The 22,332-nt window shown below is 46.3% G+C and overlaps 2 protein-coding genes across 2 annotated transcripts in view; both read right to left on the reverse strand.

Annotated features, from left to right (window-relative positions):
- Tango6 (transport and golgi organization 6 homolog) overlaps positions 1 to 3,628 on the reverse strand; it is a 172,947-nt gene extending 169,319 nt beyond the window's left edge. Inside the window, exon 1 of the mRNA XM_059264066.1 lies at positions 3,460 to 3,628. Within this exon, the coding sequence (XP_059120049.1) occupies positions 3,460 to 3,562 (103 nt within the window). The 5' untranslated portion in view covers positions 3,563 to 3,628. The remainder of the gene's footprint in view (positions 1 to 3,459) is intronic.
- Positions 3,629 to 12,991: 9,363 nt separating this feature from the next.
- The window catches only part of Cdh1 (cadherin 1), a 70,414-nt gene continuing 61,073 nt past the window's right edge, over positions 12,992 to 22,332 (reverse strand). The window contains exons 9-16 of the mRNA XM_059264067.1: positions 21,943 to 22,125; positions 20,720 to 20,964; positions 19,849 to 19,994; positions 18,479 to 18,703; positions 17,963 to 18,190; positions 16,535 to 16,665; positions 15,704 to 15,847; positions 12,992 to 13,241 (exon numbers count right to left, since the gene is read on the reverse strand). Coding sequence (XP_059120050.1) covers positions 13,032 to 13,241; positions 15,704 to 15,847; positions 16,535 to 16,665; positions 17,963 to 18,190; positions 18,479 to 18,703; positions 19,849 to 19,994; positions 20,720 to 20,964; positions 21,943 to 22,125 — 1,512 coding nt within the window. The 3' untranslated portion in view covers positions 12,992 to 13,031. The remainder of the gene's footprint in view (positions 13,242 to 15,703; positions 15,848 to 16,534; positions 16,666 to 17,962; positions 18,191 to 18,478; positions 18,704 to 19,848; positions 19,995 to 20,719; positions 20,965 to 21,942; positions 22,126 to 22,332) is intronic.

Here is a 22,332-nt window from a genome sequence, read left to right on the forward strand (position 1 = left end):
TGGTAGAGCATGTGTAAGCACAGACCCAGGGTTTGATCCCCAGAACCAAAACAACACAAAAGAAAAAAGTCAGCTTGGTGGAGTGTACCCACAACCCCAGTACTCAGGAGACTGAGGCGGTATTGCCACTACTTTGAATCCAGCCTGAACTACATAGAATTCCAGGCCAGCCTGGGCAATACCATGAAACCTTCTCTTTGAAAAGTCATTTCAAGCCAGGCAGTGGTGGCACACACTTTTAATCCCAGCTCTCAGGGAGCAGGCAGATCTCTGAGTTTGAGGTCAGCTCTGTTCTACAAAATGAGTTCTAGGACAGCCAGGGCTACACAGAGAAATCCTGTCTCAAAACAAAATGAAACCAAAAATAAAAGTCATTTCAAAAAAATTAAAAAGAAAAAGAAAAAAAGGAGGGAAAAGGAGAAAAAAAAAAAACCAGCATCCAGATTCACACACACACAGTAACTACATATACAACATAGTGTAACCTTAGGGGGATGGAGATAAGGCTCAGCGGCTGAGAGTACTTATTGCTCTTTCAGAGAACCAGAATTTGGCTCCCAGCCCTCATGTAAAGGGGTTCACAACCTCAGGTGACTCATTTCCAAGGGACCCTAATGCCCTCTTCTGGTCTCCACAGGCACTGAACACATGCATCTACACACAGAGACACACACATAGATAAAATAAAATAATCTTTAAAAAATGAAAGATTTTGGCATACGTTTATTCTCTTTTCTTTTTTTTGGGTTTTTTTTTTTTTTTTTTTTTTTTGAGACAGGGTCTCTCTGTGTAGCTTTGCGTCTTTCCTGGAACTCACTTGGTAGCCCAGGCTGGCCTCGAACTCACAGAGATCCGCCTGCCTCTGCCTCCCAAGTGCTGGGATCAAAGGCGTGCGCCACCACCGCCCGGCCGTTTATTCCCTTTTCAAACAGGAATGTTTGGATTCTCCTGAGTTAAATGAGCATGTGTATATATATAACTCATCCTGTGGAAGAGGGGGCCTTCCACAGGGATGTATGTCTTTTTGATAACTGCTTCTAAGTTTTGTTTATTTAACCTTATTCTCGAGCCAGGAATGGTAGCACATGCCTGAAATCTAAGCCCCGGGAAGGCTTTAGCACTAGAATTGTCTTGAGTTTGAGTCCAGCCTGGGCTACAGTGCTAGACCCTGTCCTGAAAGGAGAAAAAAACAAACAGTGCTGTAGACGTAATTCAGTTGGTAGAGCGATTGCCCAGCGGGCAGGATGACCTAGGTTTGATTCCCCAGCACTGCATAAACCAGGTATGATGTGCACCTGTAATCCCAGCATTCCAGTGGCAGAGCCAAAGGAACCAGTTCAAGACCATCCTGAGTTTTGTGGCGTGTCTGGGGTACATGAGACCCTATCTCAAACAGGGGGGAAAATTGAAACCAAACCAAACCGACAGCTACAGTTGCTGAACGAGGATCTCTCCATTAGCAAGTTAAACAGAGGACCCAAGTTCAGTTCCCAGCACCCATGTCAGGTGGCTCCCACGACCTGTGAACTCCAGCTCCGGGGGATCTAACACTTCTGGTCTCTCTCGATTACTGCACTCACATGGACATACTTACACATACACATAATTAAAAATAAATAAACATTTTTTTCTTTTAATATGGGAGCTGGAGGGATAGTTCATTGGTTAAGACAGACTGCTCTTGAGAAGACTGGGGTTCAGGTCCCAGCACCCACAAGACAGCTCACAACTGCCTGTAACCCCTGTTCCAGGTAATCTGACACCCTCTTTGGGCATCTATGGGCTCCTGTATACGTATGGTGCACAAAAACACACTCATAGAAATAGGTACACACACATATTCATAGAAATAGTAAATAATAAAATCTATATTTTGGCATTGACTATGTTTGTTTTGTTGTTTTTTTCAAGACAGGATTTCTCTGTGTAGCCCTGGCTGTCCTACAACTCACTCTGTACACCAGGCTAGCCTAGAACCCACAGAGATCCTCCTTCCTCTGCCTCAGGAGTGCTGGGACACCACTGCCCAGCTGCCATTGACTCTTAATTTGGAGCAATATAGCATATTTACCATGCTTTTAGTACAGGAAACCGAATGCTGCCACTTACTCGTTTTTACTTTGGGCAATTTCCAGTGTACCTGAGCCTTGGTTCCTTCCTCTGCAAAAATGAATGCGAGCAATACCTATGTTAGGAGATTGTTGTGAGGGCTGAAACGATACACACAAACGGAACACAGTAGGGACGGATACTTAGTGGGCTTGCATCTATTATTAACTTCTTTTCCCACTAGTAAAGTGTAATGTTTGCAGCTGTAGTTCCGGATCGATATCTGAGACTGAGCGCATTCACCTTAGATGTGCCTTTACCTTGAAAATCCGACACCCCCACCCCATACGTATTGTATTTATCAGTAGGGCCTTTTTTTTTTTTTTTTTTTTTTTGGTTTTTTGAGACAGGGTTTCTCTGTGTCGCTTTGTGCCTTTCCTGGAACTCCCTTGGTAGCCCAGGCTGGCCTTGAACTCACAGAGATCCGTCTGCCTCTGCCTCCCGAGTGCTGGGATTAAAGGCGTGTGCCACCACCGCCCGGCTAGCAGGGCCTTCTTTCTCACACCCTTCCCTACATTTCCAGATAGCATCAGAAGCTCTATTCTGAATAATTTGCCTTAGTCTGAGAAGGAGATTGGGCAGAACTGAGTTCGAGGTCCATGGTCAGCCCACTAACATGACCACGTGATTTGGGGCATAAGTTCCAAGGCAGCCTTAACTAGAGAGTGATACCCTGTCTTTAAAAAAGAAAAACAAAACAAACAAACAAAAGTTGAATGGTGATGCCTGCCTAATCCCAGCACTTGAGAGGCAGAGGCAGTCAAATCACCACACATTGGTACTCAACAGTAAAGGACAGCGCAAGGTTTCACCATTCCCTAGGTCCCTTCAGATCCTAAATTGGGAAGGGTCAACTCAACACAAAAGATCAAAGGTCACTGCACATCCCTGATGCCAGAATGGAAAACCCCTAAATATCTTCCTCAAATTCAGCCAAAACGCCCCTGCTCCGCATCTCTGGTCACTCGGCATTTTGCACAAATCTCAAGCGTGCACATCAGGCCCGGAGCCCTCCAGCGGCGGAGTCCTCACATTACAGCTGTCTGAAGGCGTCTCCACAGCCCCTGCTTCAGAGCGGCGCGGGATCTAACAGAGGACCTAAGTCACCGAACAGGGAAGCGCCCAACGGAGCTCGGCCCGTGTCAGCACTCTGCGGACCCCAGGCCCTGCGGGAGCTTTAGTTTCCTGAAGTTTTAAACGAGACTGGACAAGGCCCAAACGCCCCCAGGAGTGCGACGGAGATCGCCGGAGGGCGCGAGGGGAACATGTTGCGGCGGCCAGGGCAAGCCTAGGAGACCCGCGTGCCCGCGAGCCTCCGGTCCAGCCTCGCGCCAAGATTCGTCCTCTCACCTCCCGGGCTCAGCAGCAGCTTCAGCGCTTCCAGAATCTGCTCCAGACCACATGGCTCCAGAACCCCGCTCGGCGCAGCCGCCCCCGGCTGCGGGGCCGCCATGATTGGAGCGGAGCTCGCCTCCTGACATGCGCTCAGACGCCCTAGCGGACCAGCGCGGCCGCCATGTTGAGTGTGGCGGGAGGCGTGTCCGCGGCTGGGGCGGGGCCTGCTCTGTCGGGAACGCCCCTTTCCGTAACTTTTTTTTTTTCCCTGACCTCCATTATTCCCCTGAGCATGATGAAGAACAAAGTCCGGTTTCATGGGTTGCTCTCTCAGAAGACCAAAGTTCAATTCCCAGAACCTATGTCGGACACCAGCCTGTAAACCCAGGTCCACGGGGAAAATAATACCTTAGATGCACACAGATGTACACACAAGCATAATTTAAAATATTTTTTAAAGAAAATATAATTAGGGGCTGGAGAGGTGGCTCAGAGGTTAAGAGCACTGTTTGTTCTTCCAAAGGTCCTGAGTTCAATTCCCAGCAACCACATGGTGGCTCACAACCATCTGTAATGAGATCTGGCACCCTCTTCTGGCCTGCAGGGATATATGCAGACAGAACACTGTATACATAATAAATAAATAAATCTTAAAAAAAAAAAAAAAAAAAAAAAAAAGAAAATATAATTAGCCGGGCGGTGGTGGCGCACGCCTTTAATACCAGCACTCGGGAGGCAGAGGCAGGCGGATCTCTGTGAGTTCGAGGCCAGCCTGGGCTACCAAGTGAGTTCCAGGAGAGGCGCAAAGCTACACAGATACACAGAGAAACACTGTCTCGAAAAACAAACAAACAAACAAACAAACAAAAAATATATATATAATTAACTTCTATAGAAAAGACAAAATAAAGGACAAGCATGGTGGCACACATCTTTAAGCCTAGTACTTGGAAGCAGAAGCCAGCCTGGTCTACATGGCAAGTACTAGGTCAGCCAGAGACCCTGTCTCAAAAACAAAAACAATGAAAGGACACTGTTTGTCTTGCACATGCCTCTAATCTCAGCTACTACAGAGGCTATAGCAGGAGAATCAAAAGTTCAAAGCCAGCCTACACATGTTAGTGAGACTCTGTCTCAAAAATAATAAAAAAGGTCTGAAAATGTTGCCCAGTGATAGTGGACTTAGCTGATATGCACAGGACCATGAGTTCCAGCCTCAGTACTTAAAAAAAAAAAAAAAAAAAGATAAAACAGAAATAGTTTCTTGTAAAATAATATGCATTTCTGTAAGAAAATGCTCAAGTATTGAAACACAATAAAAAAAAAACTGTTCACAGTTGTGCACAGAACCAGGAGGAATAGCACAACCAGTGATACCAGCATTCAAAGAGGCTGAGGTCAGAGGATCAGGGTTCAGAACCCCATCTCAGAAAGCAACAATAACAAAAAATATTAAACTGAGGATTATCAATTTCCTTATGTGACTTTTTAAAATAAATATACACGGGGCTGGAGAGATGGATCAGTGATTTAGAGTACTTGTTTTTGTAGAGGACCCAGGTTCAACTCCTATCACCTACACGATGCCTCACAACCATCTATAACTCCAGTTCTAAGGGGTCCAATAACCTCTTCAGGCCTCCAAGAGGACCAGCCATACATGTGGTGCACAGACATACATGCAGACAAAACACTCATAACTATAAAATAAAATAATTCTTTAAAAATTCTAAAAGTAGCCGGGCGGTGGTGGCATATGCCTTTAATCCCAGCACTCAGGAGGCAGAGGCAGGTGGATCTCTGTGAGTTCGAGGCCAGCCTGGTCTACAGAGCGAGATCCAGAACAGGCAACAAAACTACACAGAAAAACCCTGTCTCGAAAAAAAAAAAAAATTCTAAAAGTAAATATACAGAAACATAGATCCTCTGTGAATGTGATAGCTACAAACATCACCATTGGTTTATATGGTTTTTTATTGGGTGATGGAGATTAAGGCCAGAGCCTCTAGCTCCTGCTGTCTGCCAATAAACTGCATTAGCATCCCCAGTGGTAAGGTTTTGAAACGTCCTTAGTAAAGTTCCTCTTTGTTCTGTTTATATGGCTGTTACATTACCAGAAAATTCATGTTATACTAAAACCATAACCCCCCAAATCATGTTTATATGGAAATGAGAACTTAAGTTTGAATTCAGATAATCAGCATAGGTTTTTCACCTCCATAGTTCCTGGTGGGACATTCAAGGATCTCAGGACAATGCTTTTTCTTGATTATTTTTAGTTAGCATAAGAAAACTCATTATGACATCGATAACACACACACACACACACACACACACACACACACACACACACACACACACACATTGTCTTTTGCTTGTATACTGCCAACCCAGCTCATTGCTTTCCCTTGTCCATCTTCCTCTCTCTTACTGGTCCTCTTCCTGTCCCAGAACAATGCTGGGAAAACAATCTTTAGTATATCTGCTCCTCCCCAGTAAACACCCATCTCTGCACTCAGGAGGCTGAAGCAGGAAGAAGAGGAAAAGGAAAAAAGACACGAAAAGCCAATCATGGTCGATTGTCATTGTCACTTCCCTCTCAAGACCTACTGTGTAAAATGCTCCTTGACTGTCCCTGAGGTGCACTGGGATGGAGCATGGCTGACTCCTGCCCTTCCAAATCAGAGCTAGAAGTCTTGGGGAGCAGAAAAACTCCACATGTAGTCACAGTCATGGGGAAAGAAGAAAAAGTTTAACTTGTTCATCGGAGCCAGTTAGGCCCCCTCACGGCCTGTCTCAGCCCTCGAGGTTCCAACCCAAACCCACCCCGTTTCCAGCCTCGAAAGAGAAAACGCATTCACTGTGCTGCTGAGAAGTTTAGAAGAACTGCTGTCAGTCACTGGCAATATTTGCCACAGGGGAAATGCTCACTGAATGGTAACTGACTCTTTCACCGTCTCTGCCTCCAGATCCTGTGGACAGCTTTAAGTGGGGAAATACAGGACTCTTGGAAGTTACCATGTTCTTTCATTGTCTACATTCCCTTCTGGGCTTGCTTCTAGACAATTTCCCCTCAGCATAGGCACAAGTTCATCCAGGGAAAAATTACTAAAAGTGATTGAAGGTGTTAAATATTTAGCAAGGCCAGACAGGGTGTTGCACTCAGTAAGCAGGCTGAGACAGAAGAATTGCCCAGGAATTTGAGGCCAGCCTGTTCTTCCATAGAGAGTTCAAGGCCAGTCAGAGCTACTTGTCTCAAAAAAAAAAGAAGGGGAATAGCAAGACAGCTTACCCAGTAAAGGTGGTTGTCACCACATCTGACAACTTGAGTTTTATCCCTGGAACTGAAAAAACTGACCCCCTGATGCCAACAATGTCCTGACTTCCACATGCACAACCATCCCCTCCTATACACACTGAATAAATCATACCCACAAATAAATGTAATTTTTTAATTTAAGAAAAGGGGGGATGGAGGAGAAAGTTAAGTCAGTAAGGGCTTGCCTTGTAATCAAGAGAATCTGAGTCTAATGCCTAAAACTCACATTTAAAAAAAGCCGAGTGTGCACACTGGATCCATACACTGGGTCCACACACTGGATCCACACACTGGATCCACACACTGGGTCCACACACTGGGTCCACACACTGGATCCACACACTGGGTCCACACCCTGGGTCCACACACTGGATCCACACACTGGATCCACACACTGGGTCCACACACTGGATCCACACACTGGGTCCACACACTGGGTCCACACACTGGATCCACACACTGGGTCCACACACTGGGTCCACACACTGGGTCCACACACTGGATCCACACACTGGGTCCACACACTGGATCCACACACTGGGTCCACACACTGGATGCACACACTGGGTCCACACACTGGATGCACACACGGGTTCCCTGGGGCTGCTGGTTGGGGAGCCAGTCTAGTCTACTCAGTAAACTTAGGAACAACAATCACTCTGTCTCAGAAAAAAGGAGGAGGGTGATGTAGTGAGACCCTGTCTCAAAAACCAATTAACAGGACTAGAGAACTGGCTCAAAGGTTAGGAGCACTTGTTGCTTTTATAGAGGACTCAGGTTTGATTCCCAGCACCCACAGTTTTAGAGGATCTGATGCCCTCTTCTGTCCTCCACAGGCACCAGGCATGTAAGTTACACATACACATAAAAGAAAACAATCTAGAAAAGAAATTAAGTAAGACATCCATACATATAAAATAAAGTGATCGAAAAAAGAAACAAAACATAAAACTACACCTGAGAGCCCCTCAGTAATATGCTATTAAGCATCCATTACAGCCTATCCTCACAAGAACAATATCTAGGAGAGGACCAAGCCTGTGCAAAGACACATCTGTGGATGTTTCAGACAGATCCTCAGAGGTATTTATGTAAAATATGCCCCATTGATTAAGTCACCCAACAAGGAGCCCGTTATTAAGACTTGAGGGGCAGCAGCTACACAAGCCATCAAAGTACACAAAGGTTGCTTGTCCCTGTTTGCTCAACCCAGAACTAATAAAACTAACAGCTTTCAAGGTATCAATGGCTGTCAAGGTATCAACAGCATTCCCAGGAAAGATGCTAGCACATAAGGTTCTTGTGGAAACTACCTTTGAAAGCCATTTGTGATAGCTAGAATCTTTGCATTTTTTTATCTTCTGCAATCGTCTCCCTGCTCACACATGCTAGGCACTCTACTTTTTCTTTTATCCTTTTTCTCTTCCATTGTTTATGCCTCTGGTGTCATGTTCAGAGAATTAATCCAACATCACAAAACTTTCCCGCTGTCTTCTAAGAGTTCTATAGGTTTAGTCATTCTGTTTAGTCTCAGATCCACTGAACAACCATCAATATGTAAGTGAAGGGAAGGCTCAGGTTCATCCTTTTACATGCCATCAGCCAATCTTCACAGCCCACTGTAGAAAAGCCTATCTCCATTCCCCCTTCCCAATGGTTTTGAAACCATTCAAATATCATTTGACCAGATTTCCTAATTAGCTTTGGCTGTCCACCTGACACAGCATAGAGTCTCAAACGAGAGATCACCCAGGTCAGATTGGCCTTTGCACGACTAGAAGGAACTGTCATGACCGATGATTGATGGGAGAGGGCCTAACCCACTGTGGGCAGCACCATCCCTAGGCTGGTGAGCCTGGACTGGATAAGAAAGCCAGCTGAGGCTAACTACTGTGGTGGTATTGTGTTCCCCAAAATATTGTGAACTCTAATAAACTTATCTGGGGTCAGAGACAGAACAGCCACAATATTAAACATAGAGGATAGGCAGTGGTAGCACACGCCTTTAATCCCAGCACTTGGAAGGCAGAACTAGGCAGAAATCCAGGTGTTCAAGGATACAGCCAAGCATGGTGACTCACGCCTTTAATCCCAGAAAGCGAGCCTTTAATCCCAGGGAGTGATGGTAGAAGGCAGAAAGATATATAAGGCGTGAGGACCAGAAACTAGAAGCATTTGGCCTGGTTAAGCATTCAGGCTTTTGAGCAGCAATTCAGCTGAGACCCATTCTGGATGATGACTCAGAGGCCTCCAGTCTGAGGAAGCAAGACCAGCTGAGGATCCGGCAAGGTGAGGTAGCTGTGGCTTGTTCTGACTCTCTGATCTTCCAGTGTTCACCCCAATAACTGGCCTCAGGTTTGATTTTATTAATAAGACTCTTTAAGATTCCTGCTACAAAGTATGGCAGTCTACTTTTAATTCCAGTACTTGGAAGGCAGAGGCAAACAGACTTCTGTGAATTTGGGGCCATCCACATCTACAAAGTTCCAGGTTATCCAGGAATATACAGTTAAGACCCTTCCTGCCCATCCCCGCGCCCCCCCCAACGCCAAAAAACAGCTAGCTGATCATTAGCCAGTAAGCATGGCTCCTCTACAGATTCTGCTTCAAGTCCCTGCCTTGACATCCCTCAGTGGTAGACTGTGACCCAGAAGTATGAGCCAAATAAACCCTTTCCTCTCCAAGTTGCTTTTGGTCAGTATTTGATCACAGTAACAGAATGACACTAAGACACCAGCTTTATAAGATTTCTTCCTGGGCTCCTTTTCCCAACTTAAAAAAAAAAAAAAAAAGAATAGAGTCAATCTAGGCCTATGCAGGGATGTAACCCAGTACTCAGGGAGCTGAAACAGGATGGCAAATTCAGAGTGTGAGCTATGCTACATGGCAGTTTCAGGCCAGTCTGGACTGTAGTGAGACCCTGTCTTAAAAACAAAAACAAAATCCAAGGGCAGTTCACACTGCTTTTCCCTTGGATCCAGTCATTTATTTGCTGCACTTGCTCTCTTGATACCTCTCTCTGTCATCTCTGAACCATTTCCTTGTTATCTCCAGATATCCTAACACTTCACCTTTCAGCATTTGGACCCAGGAATGAAGGTTTTCCGACAAAATTACATTACCATTATTGCACGTAAGAGACCCATCAGGGTCCCAGACAGACGGCCTAGCAATCGTGCTTCACAGTGTAGTCCTAAAGAGTAACAGATGTCCATACACGTCATTTCAATGGTCCAACCCAAGAGGGGCAAAATGTGGCATATGTGTCTGTGTCTAGTGGGATATTGTTCTTCCTGATAAAGGAATAAGGTTTTGATACATGCTGCAATACAGTTGTTCCTTGAAATGCCTATAACTCCAGTTCCAGGGGATCTCAAAACCTCTTCTGGCCTTCATGGATATCTCTGCATACACCCACATAAAGGAAAATTGCTCATATATAAAGTTATCAAAAGAAAAAAAAGAGAAAAAAAATACTTCTATCACCAGGTTTTTCAACAGGAATATAATGACATTTGGGCTGGTCAGTTCTTGTGAGGGTTGTCCTGTGCATTGGAGGACACCCAACAGCCTTAATGGGATGACAGTAGCACCTCCCAGCTATCTCAGAAATTAACGGGAAATGTCAGCTGGATCTAGTGACACAGGCCTGTAATTGCAGATTCAATTTCCAGTACCACAATAAGCATACATTTAACACTGGGCAGTGGTGGCACAGGCCCTTAATCCCAGCACTTGGGAGGCAGAGGTGGGCGGATCTCTGTGAATTGGAGGCCAGTCTGGTCTACAGAGTAAGTTCCAGGACAGGCTCCAAAGCTACACAACAAAACTGTCTCGAAAAACCAAAACCGAACCAACCAAACAAACAAAAAAATACATTTAAAAGAAAAAATGGATACTGCTGTTACGGGAGTCAATTTTGGTTCCCAGCACACACAGAGGCTGGCACACAATCACTGTATGTAGAGGATCTGAAACCTCTGGTCTCCATGGGCACCAGCATTCATACTCTCTCTCTCTCTCTCTCTCTCTCTCTCTCTCTCTCTCTCTCTCTCTCTCTCTCTCTCTCTCTCTCTCTCTTTAAAGTAACTAAAGGGGCACAATTGAATGGTTGAGCCCTTGTCCAGCGTGTGCAAGGCCCTAGGTTCAAGTCATGGAATGGGAGGAGAGCTAGCGGGAGGGAAATGATAAATGTCTCTCGGGGAGGAGGCCACAGTCTTCCGCCATGCAGAACCGCAGCCTCCACTATTGGACAACGTTCACTGGCAGCACTGAAACAGTCCGCTTCTGTCCCATTGACCATGGAACTTTTTGGTCTCCCCACATGTCATATGGATGGGGCCTCTGAGTTGTGACCCTGTGAATGCATTTCCTCCCCAAGCAGAAAGACTGAAAGCATGGAGAAGTTATTTCAGCTGGAAGCTCCTGTCTCCATGCTTTTTTTTTTTGGTTTTTTGAGACAGGGTTTCTCTGTGTGTAGTTTACTCCGTAGACCAGGCTGGCCTCGAACTCACAGAAGTCCACCTGCCTCAGCCTCCCCAGTGCTGGGATTCTGAGCTCACCTCCTTTGTGTTTTTGTCTCACTTGGAATTCTAGTAGAGTCAAATCAATCGAGCGTCACAACAGTTTAACAAAACTCTTTAATAAAATTTATAAAAATGTATCTTAGAACAGTTTCAATTGTTTACCTTTCCACTCCCCACAAAATACAAAATTATCAGCACCCACACACATATACACTCAAACTACATACAAGTGACACTCTACACTGACTACATCAGACATTTAAACTACAGAGAAATCAACAGTTCTCACAGTTGATTGAAGTCATTGTTTTCTTCCAAAAATAGCTGAGAGTAAAGCACTTTCAATGAAATTCTCACCAGTGGTTATCACAAAGCTGAGATTTGCATTTTGACTTAAAGAAAAGAGTCAAATCAAGGCCCTCACCCACTTTCTCCCATTAGAACAGTGTTTTCTTTCTGCTTCTATGAGAAAATGCACAATTTCTAATAATCTCAGTTTTCTATGCATACTTAGAATTGGGCAAGCTTGGTCCAATCAGTCAGCATTTTCTGTAGCTACCATCAAAAGCAGGCATTGGAAGGGCATGTCTCCTGGGCTTTGGGAATGCATGGACAAGGATTCCAGTCAGGAAACACATGGTGAGAGCCCTCTATTCTTCCAGAAGTTTCCTGAGAAAGAGGCCAAGCCACCTGTGCACGCTCACCACCAGTGTGCTAGCTGGCGAGGCTCAGTGACACACTTGCCCCCAGGCCAGGCTCTCCCATTCGCTCTCCTCCGTCTTGGGCTGCAGCACTCTGGGCACTGGTCTGACTCTCAGAGTCCATCACTCTTTTATGTTGGTGTGAAGGAAACATAAGAACCAAGTGGTACCCGAAAACTCTCCTATGTGTTCCGGTCAAAGCTCGCCGTAGAGAACCAAAGCGACATGTCCTACTAGGGCTTTCCCCTAAGAAACAGGGACCCCGAACAAAGAATGCCCATTTCAAGTAAGTACTCCGGAGGTGAGGAAGGAACACCATGAAGGTCTTTGAAACACAATACCAAGTTCAGTCACACCCATACCAAGTTACCTGGCTGTCACCATAAAAGGACCCAGTCATGTCTGCACGTGGGCAGGGCCACAGAATTCAGGAGCATAAGTGGGTATTAGAATACAGAACACAGATGTGGTACTTGTGGGGAAGTATGCAATTTAAAATTTTTAGTGTGGGGTGAAGGGCTCGGGGTTGTAACTCTGGGGCAGGACACTAACCTAGATCCCTAGTTCAAAAACAAAAACAAACCATTTTCTATACACAATGAGACAGAAATGGGGCAGACTCCCTCCCCTGCCTCTTAAAGGAAACCTGTCAGTGCTGGCTGACCCTTCTGAGGCTCGAACTATCATTTTGAAATAAGAAAGTTGAGCTGGGGCTATCGCTCAGTGACAGGAGTACTTGTCTCACGCTGTAAAGTCACAGATTCATCCCCATCCATGGAAGGGGTGCACTCGCGGGGCGGGGCGGGGGGGGGGGGGGGGAGTTTAAAAAAAAAAAAAGGAGGGTGGGCCTGTAACTCAGTGATGGAGTTCAATCAAATCCCAGCACTATAAAAATGAAAAACCGATTTCAAGAACAAGTGAAAATCTTCCTAACATACAGTGCATTGGTAGCCTGTGACCACTACACTAACTGCATCTCGGATCAGTCTCTCAGGTCATCCCACATCTCCCACGGCTCCCCCCAGGGGCTCCTCTCTGCGCTTAGTCATCCTCGCCGCCACCATACATGTCAGCCAACTTCTTGAAACGGTTGCCCCACTCGTTCAGATAGTCGTAGTCCTGGTCCTGATCCGACTCGGAGGAGTTAAGTGAGCTCAGGCTAGCGGCTTCGGAACCACTCCCCTCATAGTCAAACACCAACAGAGAGTCGTAAGGGGGCGCTGTGGGGTCGCTGTCGGCTGCCTTCAGATTCTGAAGGGAAGAGCATCATATTTATTACTGTGCATCTGAGGTAAGCAATGCCCAAAACATGAAAAGGCAACAGGGAGTAGAACCCCCTCAAGGGGCAGGCATACACATCAACACAGATGGACAAGCCACAGGATGCTTTTCTGCTAACTCAGGTTGATTAGTTATGTGTCAGCAGGGAGAGACGGGCAGCTGCCTGCCAGGATGGGGTCCCCAGAAATCAGAGGAAGGATCCCATACCTCCAATCAGGATGGACAGATGCTAAAACCAATGAGAGTGGTCAGACTATTTACATAGATAGCAGTTCAACCCGAATTGAAGATGGATGCCAAACTATCATTGTTAAATGTTAACTCTGAAAGGTGAAGTTGAAGAATCAGTAATTTAAAGTCATCCTCTGTGATGTAGTTTGGATGAAAATGGCCCCCATAGGCCCACAGGGATCAGCACTATTAGCAGGCGTAGCTTTGTTAGAGTAGGTGTGGCCTTGTTGGAGGAAGTGTGTCACTGTAGAGGGCGGGCTTTAAGGTCTCTTATGCTCAAGCTATGCCCAATGTGGGACATAGACTCCTTTTGCTACCTTTTACAGATCACATGTAGAATTCTCAGCTCCTTCTCCAGCACCATGTCTGCCTGCATGCCACCCACCATGAAAATAATGTACTAAACCTCTGAACTATAAGCTAGCCCTAATTAAATGTTTTCCCTTTTAAGAGTTGCCTTGGACTGGGAGTGGTGATTCATGCCTTTAATCTCAGCACTCAGGAGGCAGAGCAGGTGGATCTCTACGAGTGCGAGGCCAGCCTGATCTACAAAGTGAGTTCCAGGTCAGCCAGGGCTACACAGAGAAACCTTGTCTCAGGGAAAGAAAAAAAAAGTGTCTCTTTACAGCAATAGAAGCACTAAGATGCTCTGCTACGTAGTTCAAGGCCAGGCTGGTCTACATAGGGAGTACAAAGCCAGCCAGAGTTACATAGGCTTTGAATACTTGGTCCCCGGTTAGAACTATTTGGAAGGGTTAGGAGGTGTGGCCTTGTCAGAGGAGGTGTGTCACTGAGAACAGGCTTTGGGGTTTTAAAAAACCAGCCATTTTCCATTAGCTCTTTCGTCTCTCTCTTTCTGTCTTTGTCTCTGCCTTCTGCTTGTGGATCAAAATGTGAGCCCTCAACTACTGCTCCAGCCATGCATGCATGCCTGCTGCCACGCTCCCTGCCATGATTAATTATGGAGTCCAACCCTCTGGAGCCCCGCATTAGACTCTTTCTTCTCTAAGTTGCCTTGGTCATGGTGTCTCAGCACAGCAACAGAAAAGTAACTAAGGCACCAAGATAATGGAGCAGGAAGGTATAAGCGTTGTGTGTTATATATACAGCAGACTAGACTGCTGAGCTCAGCCTTCCACATGCATAAAGTGCATCTCCTATTGTCTGCTTAAGCTTTTTGATTAGAGTGGAACATATTTCTGACACGTACATAATATATGGGCAAGTTACATGATGGATGCTGTTTTCATGGGCCTTAGGTAAACTGGGATACATTTTTGTCAGGGACAAGGACAGAATCTCTAATTAGTGGAAAAATACAGACACCCCCCCCCCCCATAAGACAGGGAACTAGATCATCTTACAGTCAGGTTGCCTAGTAACAGGGCATTGAGTCAGAGCCCTTGACCCTTTCACCCTGTAAACATCCTATACAACCATCCTGTTAGCTTGCCCCACCTTATGCAGATGACAGCTTCTTGCTCCCCCCACCCTGCAGAAACTATATAAACCCTCTTGGAGAAAAATAAAGTTGCACCTTGATCAGAATCTTGACTTGGTGTATTTCCTTTGTGTCTCCTGTCCCTACATTCCGTCCTTAGGGTGGTCGAGTACCCGTTGAAGCCCTGCTGGCCGGGGCACATTTTGTGCATGGTATACATGTCATGTATTTGTGTTTACATGTGTGCGCACATGTGCATGTTAAGGCCCAAGGTCTTCATCAAGACATCATCAGGAGTCATCTTCAACTGCTCTTCACCGTATTCCCTGAGACAAGGTTTCTCAACTGAACCTACAGCTTGCTGGTTTGGGATATCTAATCTGGATGCCAGAGTAAAAGGAGGCCACCATGCTCACTTAGCATTTATGTTGGTACCTTGGATCCAAATTCTGGTCCTCAGGCTTGCTCAGAAGATGCTTTACCGACCTGTTGAGCTATTGCCCCAGGCTCCCCAAGACAGTGTCCCAAACAGCTGTAATGAATGCAGGGAAGCCATTCATAAAGCCAAACTAAATCTACTTGGTAACTCCTTCTAGGTCTACTAAAGCTTTGCAAGTAGATCTTGGTTTTGTCTCAAGGATCTGGATAAGCAGACACCGAAAGGCAAGAATTCAAAGGTTCTCCTCGTTGGAATGCTTTTCTCCTGGGATCCTGAGTTAAGAGATGCACTGTGCCTTGGCGCACAGCTTTGGCTACTTACTTCATCGATGAAGTTGCCAATTTCATCCGGATTGGCTGGGCGGGGACGATACTGGGGCACACTCAGGAGGGTGGGAGCCACATCATTTCGAGTCACTTCAGGTCGGGCATCCAGGCCCCTGTGCAACTGGCTCAAATCGAAGTCCTAGAGAGAAGGGCAGAAATATGCCAACCAGTGAAAAGGAAGCAGGCGCATAGGCGGGGCTTGTTTACTTCATGGAATCAGACTGTGTCACAGGACAAAGCCCAAACTACCCCCACCCTGTGTGGATTTACCAACACGTGCCCCAGAGCATATGAAATGGCACTTTCCAAATTAAGGGTCTCCTAACTCACAGTGAAAGAAAAGAGAGCACGTGGGGATTCTAGGAATGCAAACTGTTGTGTCTTGTTCATTTCACAGAACATGACTATCGAGCTATTACTTGGCAGATTTTACTCAGTCCTCCCCACCACAGCTGATGCCTGTTAACAATGGGCTCTGTCATGGAAGGGGCTTCAGGTATCAAGACAGCACGTGATGCTGGCCTACTGGACCCCAGATTAGGTTCCCGTGCAGGAGACCTGGACACAGGGTGCAGCTTAGGGCCTTTCAGCAAAACTCCACCTAGATTAGCTGAGTCCTCAGATTCACAGATGTTGTGAGCTTCAGTGTAATCAACCAATGCTCCAGAGAACACAAGGGTGTCTGGGAAGACACCTGACTTTTTGTGTACCACTGAGATCATAGGGTTCTGTGCTCCAGAGCAGTACTATGGGAATGATTCACTGAAACAGCAATGTCTGGCACCTCCAATCACACTTAAAAGTTTTTTGCATCTTTAAAACCCACCTGGTCCTCTTCTCCACCTCCTTCTTCATCATAGTAATACACATTGTCCCGGGTGTCGTCGTCTGGGGGCAGCAGGGGCTCTTTGACCACTGTTCTCCTCCGTAAAAACAGTAAGAGCAGCAGGATCAGAACTGGAGACAGAGGAGGAAGGGAGGGAAAGAGTGATGAGCCACAGGCAAGAAGACCAGAGGAGGGGGCTGGAGAGATGGCTCAGAGGTTAAGGGCACTGACTGCTCTTCCAGAGGTCCTGAGTTCAATTCCCAGCAACCACATGGTGGCTCACAACCATCTGTAATGAGATCTGGTGCCCTCTTCTGGCCTGCAAGGACTCACGCAGACAGAACACTGTATGTACAATAAATAAATCTTAAAAAAAAAAAAAAAAAAAAAAAAAAAAAGAAGACCAGAGGAAACAACTGTCACGGGCACTACAGCCTTGCAACTCCAGGAAAGTGGCAGATGGGTAGATCCTTGAAGGAGGACTTCCTCAAGTCCAGCCTGGGCTACACAGTAAGTTCTAGGCCAGCCTGGACTACAGATGAGACCCCTTCTCAAAACACAACACACACAAACAAGAAACAAGTTGGACATCTGTCTCCTAGCAGAACTTCTGCTTTAAATGACTAATAGGAGAGAATCTTCCCAACTTTAGCTAAGTCTAATAAACTATTATCTCCCGGGGGTAGGAGGGAAGAGGTCAAGTATATCTTCAGGAAAAACAACAAGAACAAAAAGCATTGATCATAAAAACCCTCGGGGCATCAGCACCAAGCCCAGGACACTCTACAGGTAAAATTGGATCAAGGACTATGGACAGAAATGCCAGCTTCCTTCCAGTATCTCCATTCTCCATCTTCTCAGCCATGGATACTCATTGCTCATCCTACCCACCATCTCCACTGTCTCCCAAGCATTCACTGGGCTCATAGTCACCCAGTTAAGAGCAGGAGCTTCGAGGTTGTCCAGCAACTTGGTATGGCTGCACTTGAGCCAATGGGATGTGAGTGGTAGTGACGTCTACAACCTGAAGTTAGGTGGCCTCAACGTCCTCTCTCATCTGCCCTCCAAGATGGAATGGGGGTAGGGGGGTAGCTGCCAGCCTTGACTGTGCTAATGAGAACAGTGAGTGTGCCAAGGCCTTGTTGCCACACATGTGGTCCTGCAACCTCGGCACACTCGGAAACTGATTCAAAATGCAGCCTCTGAGGATCCTCACCAGGCACCCTGGGTCTGAATTCTCGCTTTACTGAGGGGCACAGGTGACTTGCATGCACTCAATCTTGGGATGCACAAAAAAAACAGAAGGATCCTGGGTCCCATTTCACCTCATGACCAGTTTAATCTGTACCCTAACAAAAGCTCTTCCTAGGAAATGACCCTTCCCAGTGTTAGAGATCGCAGGCTGAGGTACCTGCCGGCTGCACTTACTCAGCAAAGCCAGGATCCCTCCGAGAATCCCTAGGATGGCAGGAACTTGCAATCCTGCTTCCACGTAACCCGACCTCATGCAGTTGTTGACAGTCCCTTCACAGTCACACACAACGATGTCCAGCGTGGTCACCTGGTCTTTGTTCTGGTTATCCATGAGCTTGAGATTGATTTTGTAGTCTCCCAATTCTAAGGCCTTTTTTGGCTTCAAAATGAGAGATTCTTGGGCTGGGGAGAGCAAAACAAAGAAATGATGAGAGCAGGGGAGGGAAAGAACAAAAAGCTCGTGCAGGGAACCAAAGGCACGCAGTGCTGGGTGAAGGAAGGGTTTGGGGTTCGAAGTACTGTGCAGCATCTCAGAGAAAAAGGAGAATACAGGGATTGCAGAAGGACCTGGCATAGATATCAAGGGGAAGGGAGAGGCGGGTGCATCTGGAGCTAGAAGGAAAATCCTGAAGTGGGAAGGCAGAAGCCAGGCAGGCAGAGATGCTCTGGAAATGGAGCTGGACTTCACACCTGGGTCGTTGTACTCGATGGTCCAGTTGACACTGGCCCCGTGGGTTAGTTCAGCGGTGAAGGGGGATGTATTAGGGGGAAGGTCTGGATCGATGATGTTGATGACATGGGGCTGTGGGTTCCTCTGGCAGAACTGCATGTTTCGAGGTTCTGGGATGGGAGCATTGTCATTGACGTCCGATAGGACCAATAGAAGAGTCCCCGTGCCGGTGGCAATTGGTGAACCTAAGAGAAAACAGAAAAGCCGTCAGAGCTCGGGGATATTACCACCTTCCAGCAGGGCAAATTTTGTCTTAGCGTGTCTGCGACCCCTCAGCAGGTTCCACACTACCCACACAGCCTCTGTCACACCACTTGTCCACCACAAGCTCATCGTATTTTGTGTACAACAACTGGGTTATTCCTCCTATCAAAGGCAGCTCTCTTCTTCCTGATATAACATTATTAATCCATTTAAGTTTGGGGGTTTACTGTTTTTGCTGTTGTTTGTTTTCGAGACAAGGTCTTACTATGTAGCCTTTGGAATTACAATCCCCCTGCCTCAGCCTCCTATAGAAGCCTGACTCCAGCAGATCTTTTTAAAAAGCTAAGTGTCATAGTACTTGCTTAGAATCTTGTTTTTGTTTCTTTGTTTTGTTTTTGAGACAGAGTTTCTCTGTGTTACAGCTCTGACTGTCCTGGAACTCACTCTGTAGACCAGGCTGGCCTGGAACTCAAAAGATTTGCCTAACTCTGCCTCCTGAGTGAAGGATTAAAGGTGTGCACCACCACCACCTGGTGCTTGCTTGGAATCGTAGAACTTCACAGGATGAGGCAAGGGAGGATCACCTCAAATTTGAGGCCTTCTGGGCTATATGTGAGTTCACAGTGAATTCAAAACTAGTCAGGGTTATACAGTAAAACCATGTCTAAAAATAAATTAAGGTTATAAAAATTAAGTAATATTGGTGGCTATGGTAAAGTAAAGCAGTGGTGGCACACATCTTTTACCCCAGCACTCAGGAGGCAGAGGCAGGTGAATCTCTGAGTTCGAGGCCAGCCTGGCCTAAAGAGTGAGTTTCCAAGAGCTGCACAAGGAGACCCTGTCTCAAAAAAACAACAAAAATTAAGTAATAATATGTTCACAGTCATGAACCTGGGATACAAACCCAGGTTCCAGCAGGAAGGAGGGAAGTTTTGAGTGCAGAGGGACAAGAGAAAAGGAAACCCAACTTGACCTAAACTTTGGAATTTTGTTACCAAGTATTCTTTTATGGATAAAAGTAAAGGAAAGAAATCAGGACTCCAAAAGAAAGGCAGAGGCAAAGGAGGCAAGCAGGCTGGAGAGTGATGGAGCCCAGTGATCGGATCGGGCCACACGGTGTCCATACCGTCATCTGTGGCGATGATGAGGGCCGTATACGTGCTGTTCTTCACGTGCTCCGAGTTTTCTCTGTCCATCTCGGCCCGAGTGGAAATGGCGCCCGTCTCTGGGTTAATCTCCAGCCAGTTGGCAGTGTCCCTCCAAATCCGATACCTGAGGGCACAAGCTCTGCTTAGAGTGGGGGCAGCCAACAGAATGGAACCGGGGTCACGGGTTCTCTCACTTGTTACACAGTTACACACACACACACACACTTTGTGTATATGTGAGTGTGCGCTAGTGTGTGAACGGGTATCACATGGTCAAAAGAGACAGCAGATCCCCAGGAACTATAGTTACATACAGACGGTTGTCAGCCCCGGTGTGGGTGCTGAGAACTGAACTACGGTCCTTTGGTGGGGGCTGAGGGTGGTGTGTTAAATGGGTAAGGGTACTTGCCACCAAGCCTGCCAATTTGACCTTCCTTCCCGGCGGAAGGAAAGGACTGACACCCCTTGGCTGTGCACCCCTTGGCTGTGATTCTTCAGTGAAATTGCAGCCATCTTAATTTGTTTCAAAAACTATACAATGTTCCCACAATGGTCAAACTCGTCAGGGACACATTTCTCAGAATGTATTATTACATGACAAATGACTACATTTATACTTATTAAGTTATATGTGTAAACAACAAAATAGCTGGGCAGTGGTGGCACATGCCTTTAATCCCAGCACTCAGAATCAGAGGTAGGGAGATCTCTGAGTTCAAGGCTATCCTGGTCTACAGAGTGAGTTCCAGGACAGCCAGGATAACACGGTGAAACCCTGTCTTGAAAAACAAAACAAAAGTGTAAATCTATACCAATACTCACTCAATACTAGCCATTGGTCCTACTTACGTAATCTTCTGTTCCATGAATATGTCTGGCTCCCGGGCAGTATAGGATGTGATTTCCTGACCCACACCAAAGTCTTCGGGCACCTCCACTCTCTTCTCGGCAGGCACAAAGATGGGAGCTTCATTCAGATCTAGCACGTCCACAGTAACTGTGGCTGTGGAAGGGACAAGAGTCCCCTCAAAGGGGGCCACATTGGCCACTGTCACATGTAGAATGTACTGCTGCTTGGCCTCAAAATCCAAGCCCTAGAGAACCAGAAGGGGGGAAAAGAAGTTAAAACTAAAACACCAGGGGTTGGGTGTATGGCTCAGTGATAAAGCACCTGCCCAGTGTGTTCAAGGCTCTGTGTTCAACCACCATTGCCATAGAACAAATAAATAAGCTTTTGAAAAAAATGTTTATAAAAAAAATGGGGGGGGGGGCGCTGGGTAGCGGTGGTATATGCTTTTAATCCCAGCAAAGGCAGGCGGATCTGTGAGTTCGAGGCCAGCCTGGTCTACAGAGCAAGTTCTAGAACAGGCAGGGTTATACAGTGAAAAGCCCTGTCTCCAAAAACCAAAAAGAGTTTCACTTCAACTACCACTTTTGATTGACAGTAGTTCTCAAACGTCGTTGCTCACTTTCTGAAGAGGGCATTAAAGCTGTAAGCGCTCTAGGCATCTATTAACTTTTCTAAATTCATCAGTAAGTCACACCCACGTTTACTTTAGACATTCTTTTGGACATTTTCCAAAGATTCACAGGCAGTTATAAGTGCTGGGTACCAAACCTAAATTGGCTACAGTACAGGTGCTCTTACCCAGTGGTCCTCAACCTTCCTAAGGCTGCGACCCTTTAATACAACTCCCCATGGGTGGTGACCCCAACCATAAAATTATTTCATTGCTACTTCATAACTGTAATTTTGCTACTGTTGATCTATGTCTTCTGATGGTCTTAGGCCGCCCCTGTGAAAGGGTCATTCAGCCCTCAGAAGGTCTCGACCCACAGGTTGAGAATCACTGCCTAGCTTCAGGCTTTAGCACAGTCTTCTAAAGAGCCATACTTACTTCACTTCTAACAAGCCAGCAAAACGGCCAAGAGAGTTTCTACAAGCCTCAGAAGGTCAGGACCATCCTCAGACTCTACCCTTCCCCTGCCGGTGCTGACACACTCATGAGAAGACATTACAGGACAAGAGAGGCCCGGATGCCAGCACATCAGTCACCAAGCACCATACAAACCTTGGCTGTTTTCAGAATGCCATCATTGGTTGTGGGGTCTGTGATGACAACAAACTGTTGTTCAGGATCATTGATTATGGTGTACACGGCCTCCCACGCTGGGGTATGGGGGGCATCGTCGTCAGTTACTTTGAGGGTGGTGATAACAGCATTGGCCTCATTCTCAGACACTTGACCCACGTACTACAGAGCAAAAGGGAAAACCGAGTCATTAGTGACAAGATGACAAAAACAAAACAAAACACAAAAAAAGATAAATGATGAAAGAGCAATTATTCCTGGACCTTTTGTGCCATAAGAGAGGAAAGGTCAACCCTGCTTTCTGAAACTACACTATTCAGGCCTCTGTTAACCAACCATTAAATCAACTTCTAACTAACTCAGTAAAAT

Source organism: Peromyscus eremicus, chromosome 5 (genome assembly GCF_949786415.1).
Source record: "Peromyscus eremicus chromosome 5, PerEre_H2_v1, whole genome shotgun sequence".
NCBI classification, from domain to species: Eukaryota; Metazoa; Chordata; class Mammalia; order Rodentia; family Cricetidae; genus Peromyscus; species Peromyscus eremicus.